A 12,243-nucleotide genomic window follows, 5' to 3' on the forward strand; every position below is an offset into this window, starting at 1 on the left:
TTTTGAAGTGGCCTGTATTTTCAGATCAAATGGCCGTCGTAGTAAACCTTCTGGTAATTATGGGAAGGATAAATACAGGGAAAACTGTAGTTTAAGTCCAGTTATTACTATTATCTACTTATTATTATTTAATTTTTGTACTAGTGGCAGTAATAGCTATACTATCAATAATCATTCATTCATTCATTATCAATAACTGCTAGGGCATAAGGGAGGGTGTATCCTGGATATGCCACCAGCCCACTGCAGGGCAATCACGCATATGTTATGGGACAGAATCCATGTAGTCTAAGTTCATGACCAATTGGGGCGGAATTGGGTTCTCTTGGATATTCATGGTTTTTGAATAAGTTTTTGATTTTGCGGAGGCATCACAATCAGAAGCAGCTATTTTAGTTGCAGTTTAAATAAATTTGTATCAGAATCTCCTACAAAAATGTAATGACCCCAACCATCCTTTTGGCTAATCAATTAATTATGAAGGTTGGGGCTGTCCAGAGCCTATCCTGGAATCAGTGGGTTAGGAGGGGTGCACCCTGGAGAAGATGCCATACCATTGCAGGGTAGCCACACACACACACACACACACACACACAAAATAGACTTGCTTTCCTACTCATTCACTATAAGCAAATTTAAAGCCTACAATCCACCTGAACCACATGTCTTTAGCCTGGGAGGAAAGCAGAACACCCCGAGGAAACCCAACCCGAGCAGAACATGCAAACCCAGACTGAGCTGCATTGGAACCACCGACACCGACTAGTCCATATTTACACGGAAAGTAAAAGTGTAAAACAGTGGAATGAGCCGGAATTCCTGGCAGACAAGTGCTGTGAGCTCTAATCTCCGCTGATCTCTGACAGGATTAGCGTTGGCAAAGTGAGAGCATTTACCTGACATGCGGTAAACAGCTGAGATCAAACTACATTCTGAGCTGTACTTACAGGTTCGGGAGGTTGAGGGTCAAGGGTAGAATTACAGCATCTGCCATTGGGGCAGCTAAAGGGGAACTGAGGTACCACAATGGTTCTCCAAATCCTTTCATCGTTTCATTGTGTGTGTGTGTGTGTATGTGTAAGGCTGGGGTGTTGCTGATGGGTGAGGGAACCTGTGGATATAAATACTCCTCCAAGATGACAGCTAGATCCTGGGAAAAGATGCCAGGTGTAAAGCATAGAGTAAAAGAATGTAATTATCAAAACACAAATATGTAGGTATTGCCGAATAAAAGTAAATTAAATGTAAGGCTATTATTCCAAGTATGAAATATATGTGTACAAGTAAGTTTTGCATACTTCAGGAATTCTTTTGCACACTGTAACAAGTTGTGATCCTTTGTTGCTTTCGTCCATCCAATTTGAATAACAGCTTCTCCTGATCAGGGTCATGGTGGCCCAGAGCCTAATCCAGAATCACTGGGCACACGGCTTGGGAGGAGGGTTACATCCTGAACGGGACACCAGTATGTTCCAGGGCAGCCACACACACACACACACACACACACACACACACACACACACACACACACACACACACACACAGAGTGAGTCACCCATTCACACACTAAGGGAATTTAGAGTCACCCATGGACCTGAACTGCATGTTTTTGGACAGCGGTAGGAAAGCAGATCTTTATTCCATGTGTGTGTAATGCAGTGTTAGGGGTGTAAAGGCGTAGCAGGAGAAAGGACAGTACTTTCTGTACTTTGGGTCATGTCCTGAGCAGGTCTTACAGGTGATCCTCTGTCCCCTCGGGAGCAGAACATGCAGGAGGACGGGCAACACGTCTGGAGGCTCAAGCACTTCAACAAGCCAGCCTACTGCAACTACTGCCATACCATGTTACTGGGCGTGCGCAAGCAGGGCCTCTCCTGCTCCTGTGAGTGAACTCACCCGCGGGCACAGCTGTTGCGCTGTACCTCTCGCCGCCTTTCCCCTCCCTGTGTCACAGTTCACTTTACAGCTCCTCTGCCTCCTTTAAAAAAAAATACATGAAAATGTCTTCTTCTAGTTGCAGCAAACATCTACAGCACCGTGAAACTGCAACCTGAATGTTTGCATTCAATGAATTTCAAGAATTCTTGAGATTCTTCGAAAATATGCCAATGAAAAACAAACATCCAACAAAACGTATTCCTTTCATGTAAATCCAAATATCTGAACCTTTTCACTAATAAGGACTTTTAGTGAACTTGCGGACTGAAATTCCCCAACATCTTTGCCCAGCTGCTCTCATATCCCTTATGAAAACGCAGCACAACTTAATGGACTTGCATTTATTTGTTTAGGTGACACTTCTCTCCAAAGCAATCAGCAGCATTAGGGTACTTATTTGTGCAACTGAGTTATTTTACAATAGCAATTCAGGGTAGATACCTTGTTCAAGGGTACAACACCTGGAGGTGGGAATCAAACCTAAAACCTTTAGGGCCACAGGCAACAGCTCTACCCAGGAAGCTACCAGCAGCCTTTTGTGATGTAACTTTATTGCCTATACAGTGCACTATAATAACTTTTGAAATGTACATTACATTATTTTCACTGTACTTATCAAGCTTGTACTGGAAGTATAGCATTGGGTGTCGTGAGCGCTCCAGCCTTTGGCTGCAGAGGTTGCAGGTTAGAATCTTGCCACCACTCTGATACCCTTGCAGTACTTACCCTGAGTTGCTTCAGTAAAATTTGCTGTATAGCTGGACATTGTATGTTGCTTTGGAGAAGCGGAAGCTGAATGAGAACATGTGCTGCTTACTATTAACACTTCATTCAAAGAGGCTCCTTTAATTCTATTATAGTACATGTGCATGAGCATAATTACAGTAATAAAATGAAAAATATGTTCAGGACCTTCTTTTGAAGAATTTCTGACAACCCCCCCCCCCCCCCCCCCCCCATCGCCTTGTCTTACCTAGTATGCAAGTACACAGTCCATGAGCGCTGTGTGTCCAAAGACATTACTTCCTGCATCAGCACCTATGCCAAGTCGCGGCGGCACACCAACGTAAGTGCTTATTGTCTGTGTATGGGGGGGCATCGGGAGATATATGTGAACAAGCGAATGTTGTGCTGAGAAGGGCTTATTTTTATGTTTTGTAACATTCCTACAATATCATCAGTCGTTCAGGCATGTTTGGATATCCAGGTAATCAGCAGTACTGCGGACACTCAGAGGTAAAGACATTGGCAATGCTATATATAACCTGTGATTCACTTAACGCCCTTCTGGAATGATCTGGTTGGCTGGGATTTTAAAATCGTCCCAAGAATACCCAGAGCCTGACTCGTCTGCTTTACGTCAGCATGTAACCTCTGAAGTGTGTCTGATACCTGTGGTCTTGGATGGTAGTCTTAAGTCCTTTGTTCCACTCAGAATTACACATGATGTTTCATTTTCAGCCAGATGAGTCATGGATTGTGTTTTTAAAATGAAAAGCTTCTCACTGAGAAGCAGTCTTTGAGAAGCAATAGCCAAAAATCTAATAAAACTGTTAGTATAATACTAAACTGGAAGCTTGGTGTGAGAAACATTGCTTTCAAATGTGTTTCCGATATCCAACCAGACACTGAATCTGAATGACATTCCGTATTCTAGACTCTTAACCACAATTATGTGCATATGGATCACTCAAGTTTTTTAATTTATTTATTTTTTTATATTTTGACACACTCTAAGTGTACTGGAGGAAACAGCAGTACCTGGCAGACAGGTGATGCTATAAATCAGTGATGAATTTTGGTCCAGTCAGGATCTGTGCTTATAAAGTTTTCCTGGTTTCACAATACATACCAGTCTCTTCTTTAGCAGACAATAACAAATTTAATGCAACTAAATGAATGTAAATTCAAACTGTTCTAGAAGTAATACAAGGAAGAAGAACAGCCAAACATTCATAACCCTAGTCTCCTGAAACGGGCAGAATTTTAACCATACTTCTACGTAAACCTGTAAAAAGTGATTCATTTATAGATATTTTCCAGGAGAACAGACTTTTGAGCAATGTTAGACTGTAAGTGTTATCCAACAAGTTCACCAGATACTTTTATGGAGAGTTTGGCAAACCTGCTTTGTATCCAAAGTTAAGCAAAGTGAACACAGCAAGGCGCTCAAGAGCCAAACCTCAGTTCGTCCATTACTGACACCTAGTGGTGAACGTGAGTACAACAGGCGCCTGTTCCGTTCACCTTGTCAATCGAAAATGAAAGAAATAACAGTAATAATTTTTTTTTTTATTCTTAGTAATTTTTTTCTTGATCTTATCAGGCCTCACATTTAGATCTTTGCTCATATTGCAAACTAAATTGTTATAAATAAGCAAGTATTTTCATGAATCGAGTTTCTGCTCCATATAAAAGCTGCCACCTTTGGATACAAAGGTCACAGGTTCACATCTCACCTCCAGCTATAGTACCCTTGAGCAAGGTACTTACCCTAAATTGCTCCACTAAAATTACCTAGTGGTATAAATGGGCGAATAATTGTGAGTAGAATACATTGCAAGTTGCTTTGGAGCAAAGCATCAGCTAAATGTAGATATTTATATATTTTTAATGTATTTAAAATAGAGTTTATGCATTTTTTTATTTTGATGCTGAAGGACTGATTTTGGTAGCAAACAAAAACATAGGTTAGGACTGTGCTCACATGTCACATTGGGTGACGAGTGTTTTTTTTTTTTTTTGTCTGTAGTACGTTTTGCAAATGCACAGGTACTCCACTGTTGACCTTTCTCACTCTGCCCCCTACTGATTCCCTCAGGCTATGCAACATGTGTGGATGGAGGGGAATTCACCCACCAAGTGTGACCGGTGCCACCGGAGCATCAAGTGCTACCAGGGCTTGACAGGTCTGCACTGTGTGTGGTGCCACTTGACTGTGAGTGAACACTGATCTCCTACTGCATTTTACATCTCAGTTTTGAACCATGGCCTGGGACTGAACATGTGGATCTTTTTTCCCCAGATTATTTTCCCCAAATAATAACCACTACTACAGGAAATTCAGCATTTTTCTATGTGTTTAATGTAATCATTAGCGGTTTGCCTTAGAGATGCTATGGCTGGAAATTGGTCTCTTAATGGCCCCATACTGGCCTCTAATGGCCCTTGAGTTCCAGGATGTTGGCGCACTGATTGAGTTTCTCTCCTTCAGCTCCACAACAAGTGTGTGTCCAACGTGAGGCCAGAGTGTGATGGGGGGGCCTTGAGGGACCACATCTTGCTGCCTTCCTACATCTGTCCAGTTGTGCTGGTGAGGAGCTCAGCCTCTCAAATCTGTTCCAATAGGACAACATGAATAATCGTGAGGAACCTCTTGTGCCGGTTAACAAATCCCCGTTGCAATAGAAAAAACATGGAGAGAAACGGAACTGAAGTTCAGTGTCAGTGCTCTGATTTGGCATGCGGGGTGTTTCCTGCGCCTGCAGGACCGTCAGTCTGTGGTGAAACGCAGCGATGGAGAGTCGCCACCCAGCACTAGTCCCGAGGACTCCAGCCTGAGCTTCAAGTTCACAGGAGATGGACAAGGACTGCAGGTGAGCAGTCTAGAGGAGACAAGTGAAAAGTAGGAGTTGCTGTGTAGGATCGTGTGTGTGCGTGTGTGTGTGTGTGTGTGTGTGTGTGTGTGTGTGTGTGTGTGTGTGTGTGTGTGTGTGTGTGAGCCTAATAGAGACGTCCAAGTCTGCAGGTTTCATTCACCATGTGCATTTAATGGTGCAAAGCAAGGCAGTATGAAATGCACTTTAGTTTGAGGGTTATAATTCTGTTAAGTATGTTGTTCTGTGTGTGTGTGTGTTTCTCCGTACATGTGCTCTAACGCTGCTCCTGCCCTGATTAGATCACTCCTCTGCCAGGGACACACCCCCTCCTGGTTCTGGTAAACCCAAAGAGCGGCGGGCGCCAGGGTGAGAGGTGAGGGCTCCACACACTCCCCACATACCTTTGCTCTATGAGCCCACAAAGTGCAGCCTTAGAGAAACACACTGCTCACTTTGCACCTTAACCCACCATCCTGTAGTGGACTTTACCACATCTGTCATATGACACTCACTCAGCTAACGGAATGTTCCGGAAACTCCGAGACAGTGTAACTAGGCAGCAGCACTCACAGCTGTGATGTAAGGCTGTGAAATACGTTGTATTCTGGGCACATAAAAAAAGAGAAATCATTAGAATCAGTTTGAACTTTTGTTCTGTTGTGCTTCTGCTTGTAAAACTTTTCCTTTGCTGACAAGATTTTGTTCTGTGTCCAGCGATGGCATCAGTGAAGCAGAAAACATTATTATGTGTACATGAGAATCTTCAGTATCAACTGGATACATGTGTGTTGTTGTCCTTCAGCCTGCTCAGAACAGCTGTCATGTGTTTGTGTTTTTCTCTTTACTTACTGTGTGTGTGTGTGTGTGTGTGTGTATGTACAGGGTGCTGCGCAAATTCCAGTACCTGCTGAACCCCAGGCAGGTGTACAGTCTGGATCGGGGGGGACCCATGACTGGGTGAGTCACTTAGCATTTGCACAAACCTTCACCTCCCACCAGTGCTGAACAGGTCGTTCACTGTGTAAACATTGTACATCAACGGAGTCAAACACAGCCTGCGGAGTGGGTGTCACATTATCCATCCATACAATTTCAATAACCACTTGTCCTGAGCAGGGTCGCGTTGAACCGGAGCCTATCCCAGAGTGGGGGAACGCTCTGGAAGGGACACCAGACACATGAATCTCAAAATGTCAACAATGTGCATAAAAGCCGCTTTAAAAAAAATGCTCAAATGCTCCAACCCTCAATTGCAAACCCTTTTAAAAAGTGAACAAGTACAACGGCCAAAGAGTGTACCACACGTGTCTGTGGGAGAGGCGGTGTGTCCACCATGGCTGTCACAACAAACAATTGTCTAAAGTACTGTCAGTGGGTAGTGCAATTATATTTACACCCTTATTATGGGTAGTGTAATAATAGTAATAAAAATTAATACTAATTAATAATTGTCTTATTACCATAGAATTGTTATCTCAAATTAGTGTGTACCCACAGTATTTGTTTCAGACCCTATTAGAGGGTCCTTTACAAGTCCTGCTGTCCGAAGCCCCCAGTCTGCTCATCCAGCCAGGCTGTAGGAGTGAGTGTATCAGGCCACATGGCACAAATACCCAGAGTTACGCTACGAAGTAGCAGACTGAGGGTTTGTACCCGAGACCTCTGGGCCCCATGACTGTGGCTCTTGTCACTTTCAGCCAGAATGCAGCTGCACTTTCCAACCGGCACAGTAATCCAGTGCTTTACCATTTCTAGGTCAGGTCAAGCTTATACATGAATGCAGCTGAGAGGTAACAAAGGGTTAATAAGCTCTTGCAACTACTGCACCAGGAACATATCCATCCTTATTCTGACAATGGCCTTATTCGGCATTTATTATTATTATTATTATTATTATTATTATTATTATTATTATTATGTGGCACAGTGGAGACCACTGGTGCCTCAAAAGACCTGGTCTATGTGAGAGTGTGTGTTTGTGTGTGTCTGTGTGTGTGTATTGGTTCGAATGCGGCTCAGTCTACAAGTTTAAATTGTCTCCCATTATTTGTAGAGATTTCCTCTGGCTGCTCTGGTTTCCTCCCACAGTCCAAAGACATGTTTCAGGTGCACTGGTGACTCCAATCTGCCCTTAGTGTGTGTGTGTGTGTGTGTCCAGGGTGCACCCAGCCTTGTTTCCATTGTTTCCACGATAGTCTCCCGACTGTTGCAACCTCGCATTAAGATAAGAGGTTAATAATAATGGATGATTCAACAACAATAATAAACTCAGTTTATAAATAACCTGTAAATAACCTCAGCTTTAACCTCTTGATTACAAGTCAATGTCCTTAGGCGCTAAGCTGCTGTAATACCGTGAAGTGACAGTAACCCCACGGTGATCTACACTGCAGTACAGAACAACTTGTACATTTCTGAAGATTAATGAATAGACGCAAGTCACAGAGTAGCCCTCAGGCACCAGCAGGGGACATCGTCTTCTGCTTTAGGCAACCCCATGGGACAAATCAGAGGACCTGCTGTGGGAACACCTGAAGAGACGAAAGACGTCATGACCCTCATTGGCCCCCATCCCTTTTACCAGTGTTATCATCCCCAGATTGGAGGCTGTGTGAAGGTGCCATGCTGTGGCAGTGTGACCATGGTGACAAGTCTGGACAAGTGACACAGCACCACATGAGCCCTGAACTTCCCCGCAGCACCATGGTGTCACGCATCTCTCTGTCGTTTTTGCTCTCAGGCTCAACTTCTTCCGCGATGTCCCAGATTTCCGAGTGCTGGCGTGTGGGGGGGACGGCACTGTCGGCTGGATCCTCGACTGCATTGGTAACCAGGCCCAGTGTGTGACTCCGCGTCCCAATTCCAGCAAACTCGTTTTCTGCTAGGAGTGTTGTGTAGTCTTGGAGATGGTCATATTCACCTGAACGGGTCCCATAGTTTGCTTTAGTAACCTGTATCGGCTCAAGTCGGTAGTCCTCCAAAGCCCAGCCTTTGTACCCATTTCCCAACGCGGGTACAAAGGTTGGGCTTTGGAGGATGGAGGATGTGCCAATACAATTTCCTGAAGAGCGACGTGCCTGAGAGCAACAGAGATTTCCACGAGAAAAAAGTTTACAAGTGAACCATGTCTCATGCATTCCCTTTCTGGCCAAGGATGGGAATGGCTTTTATCCATTCTGTCCTTTGTCTTGGGTGTCCCTTCGGCTCTGTGCCCTTTGAACAGTAAAGAGGTGGCGACTGAATGGGTCCAAATTGGTTGTGGTCAAAACTTTGACAGATTGGTTACCTCTTTTTTTGCTCTCTTTATTTGCAGACAAGATGAGCTTTGCCAGACACCCCCCAGTGGCTATCCTGCCCCTGGGCACTGGGAATGACCTAGCCCGGTGCCTACGCTGGGGAGGAGGTAAGCAGGGGTTCGATGGTTGATTCCTGCTCATCAGAAGTTCCTTCCCAGTTACTAGAGATGCTTCTCAGCATTCCAGCCATGTCTTCCACTCCCACCAAGCCACAGCAGCATTTGTGTGACTTACAAAAGACATTTTTTGCACTTAGCCATAGTCATACCAGAACTACGAAGCCAGTTTATGTGTCATGACAGCTCTACAGGTTCATGACACTACCAGAGAAAACTCTGAGACAGTTCTCACATGAATGTGTAAAATTTTCATTTCCATCAACTGAAAATATGAGAAACCTCAGTAGAGCAGGGCTGATAGTATTTACTCATCCCTTTTGGGCAGGATGAGGATAACGTTGTCTCATGTCGAGATTCCAAACAGTCGGTCTCCTGTTCCTTTTAGTCATGAGTCATGATCGTTAATGATCAATAGCACGCAATGTGTGTATGTCCCTAGTTCCATGTCTTTGGGGACACCCTCTCATGGTAGGTTCCTCTACCTTTCAGGCTACGAGGGTGGCAGCCTACTTAAGTTCCTGCGGGACATTGAACACAGTACCGAGGTGCTGCTGGACCGCTGGAACATAGACATCATCCCCAACGACAAGGAGGAGAAGGGCGACCCTGTTCCCTATAGCATCGTCAACAACTACTTCTCCATCGGAGTGGTAAGACCCTGCTTAAACCATGCCCTTTAGCTTCCCACTCAGCCTGTGGCTATTCATCTCAAAAGTTTAGCGGAATAGAGGCAAGCCTTAGTCTTTAAGAACGAGTCAGAGAAATGGATCTGAAATAGCACTGATTTAGGTAAAGTTTAAGGCGTGTTGTTTTTCAGGCAGATGGATTTGCCTTTGGAATGTGGAGCAGAGATCCATTAGTTGGATGACGGTATTCCGCTTGCAATTTGCTTTACTGTATCGTTTTAAAAAGCGATTCGTGTAATGCAGCCAAGCACCTGCCTTCCCCTCTACAGCACAACTATAACAATTTGCACATTCACTAGGCAAATTCAAGGCCAGTCATTATACTCTAGCAATTAAATTACTGCCGTTCTCCTTTAACATGAGAGAAATAAAAAAAAAAAAAACCATGTGAATAGTCACTTTGTGGTTGCTTAGCAACTATTCATCTCTCCTAATTCAATAAGAATACTAGAGACATTCAGCTGAAACACGAGGTAGGTGGAGGTTAAGAATCATTATTACTAAAGTTTATTCTGCTTTGCTTTAACTCTTGAATATCTATAGTGAGGCCTTTTAGCACCTTAAAAAAATAAACAAATGCTTTTTTTAGAGATGAGCAGAAGATGTGTTCATTACGCAGTACAGTACTCTGAAATCTGGGATGGCAATATATGGAGGAAATGTTAAGAGAAGCAGAAATGGCATTTTCAGCAAGAAAAGGCCACTCAAATGTAAACAAACAGGCTGGTTTTAGCATTGTTTGTATAGTTGTAGAACTTTCAGCAGCATGTTTTGAAGAAACCTGGCAGTCCCAAGTTTTCATTTCTTCATTGAGCCAATGCTTTTATTTAAAGAAACTTACTATGTTGAGCTACCTACACTTATTTGTCCATTTGTACAGCTGGGTAATTTTACTGGAGCAATTTAGGGTAAGTACCTTGCTCAAGGGTACTACAACTTTTTGATCATGTGACCTTTGGGTCCAAAAGCAACAGTGTTAATCACTACATTACCGGCTGTGTGAAGAGCACACTTTTCTTTCGGCATACAGACTTCACAGTGAGTAATAGTCAACAATAGCTAAAGGAATGGCTAAAATAGAAAATATACTGTATATCAGAATCAGAATCAGAATGAGCTTTATTGCCAAGTATGTTCACACATACAAGGAATTTGTATATTGCTAAATTACAGTTCGTTGCGTGTTAATTATGGTTTATATCAAACTCCTATCAGTTCATTTGTATGCACATTACAATGACACACCAAGTGAGTGTGTATCATTTGCACCAAGCAGTGTCATTCACTGGTCGGGTCTAAAAAACAGGCTTGGAAGCAGATATTCCGCAAAAATGAGTGCAAAATGCAGCTTGCTGGGTTTTGATGGTGGCAACGAGAAAACCAAGATACCGCATTGCATCAGCAGCTTGAGGATGGTTTCCAGATGAGACACTGTCACTGGCCTTGTAGGCCATTTCACACAGGTTCCATAGCAGCGCTGCTAGACGGTGATTCTGGATCACAGATGTGCCAAAGCTGGCAATTTAGAGATACGGGGAGAAGGGCTTCGATTACATCTGCTCAGATCTCTCCTTCTCTCATTCCCGCTCTTTCTGCCTCCTCTCCATGTCTCTGGGCCATGCTGACATCACTACCGCCCATGAGTCATCAGTATCTTCACGCCCCGCGTAACAGCAAGGTCCCCCCCGAAGCCATCTGATGCGTGACTATGGGGTTTTGCTCTGCGCCATGAAATCAACCTGTGTCTGTTTCAAACGCTAATATCGCGCCACTGGTTTGGGGCCTTCACTCAGTTCAGTACAGAAACATGTAAAGAAACATCTACAAGTCATTCTGCTGGATGACCTCCAAATGCTTTGTGTGGCTTCTTTCTCTACTCACTTTTAAAGGAGATTGTTAGTATGGTGGCATCTTTATGTTCGTGCTGTGCAAAGCTCTGTCACTCTCAATACATTCAATGTTTTTACATCAGGTTCTCTGCCTACTTTAGAAAACAATGTACATTTTGGATACAGCCTGAAAGTTATTAAAAGCCAAAGAGCTTTCTGGCCAGATCCAAGATCATATCCTTTGCTTGTTGCCTCACAAGTGAATTTCGGTTTGCTCATTTTCACTTTTTTTAAAAGAAACCTGGAGCAATGCTAAAATCAAGGAACAAATACAGCACAGCTCCAAGCAGGTCACCCCTGTGTCTTAGTGGCAGGCAGTCATGAAACAGATTACAAACGTCGACTTCCAGTACTACGATATTACATAATAATACAACTGAGCAGCAGCACCACCGCATTTCTATTCACATGTGCGATGTTTGTGAGGTCAGTCGAGACTCAGTTGACAACTGACGATGCCTGTTGTTCACAACAAGACCCTTTTCCGTTCTTAAGCAACAATCATTCTGAAAAGTCTTTACTTTTGGGGGTTATACCATTACGGTGGTAAAGAATTATGAGGAAAAGGACACAACTCAATGATATAGATGTGTTGGATAAGGCTTTTAGTGGTTCCAAGAGTCAAAATTTTTTTTACGAGGACACTGCTACCAATCAAACATGCAACAATCCCCATGCGAGAGCTTTGAGTTGCCATGTGTATCTTTGGAAGGCGC

General features: G+C 43.6%; 1 protein-coding gene across 1 annotated transcript in view; it reads left to right on the top strand.

Annotated features, from left to right (window-relative positions):
* dgkg (diacylglycerol kinase, gamma) overlaps nucleotides 1-12,243 on the top strand; it is a 75,966-nt gene that overhangs the window by 34,126 nt on the left and 29,597 nt on the right. The window contains exons 12-21 of the mRNA XM_018739226.2: nucleotides 1,765-1,882; nucleotides 2,916-3,004; nucleotides 4,760-4,876; nucleotides 5,153-5,251; nucleotides 5,427-5,534; nucleotides 5,837-5,910; nucleotides 6,420-6,494; nucleotides 8,278-8,363; nucleotides 8,851-8,940; nucleotides 9,442-9,602. Of these exons, the coding sequence (XP_018594742.2) occupies nucleotides 1,765-1,882; nucleotides 2,916-3,004; nucleotides 4,760-4,876; nucleotides 5,153-5,251; nucleotides 5,427-5,534; nucleotides 5,837-5,910; nucleotides 6,420-6,494; nucleotides 8,278-8,363; nucleotides 8,851-8,940; nucleotides 9,442-9,602 (1,017 nt within the window). The remainder of the gene's footprint in view (nucleotides 1-1,764; nucleotides 1,883-2,915; nucleotides 3,005-4,759; nucleotides 4,877-5,152; nucleotides 5,252-5,426; nucleotides 5,535-5,836; nucleotides 5,911-6,419; nucleotides 6,495-8,277; nucleotides 8,364-8,850; nucleotides 8,941-9,441; nucleotides 9,603-12,243) is intronic.

Source organism: Scleropages formosus, chromosome 1 (assembly GCF_900964775.1).
Source record: "Scleropages formosus chromosome 1, fSclFor1.1, whole genome shotgun sequence".
NCBI classification, from domain to species: domain Eukaryota; kingdom Metazoa; phylum Chordata; class Actinopteri; order Osteoglossiformes; family Osteoglossidae; genus Scleropages; species Scleropages formosus.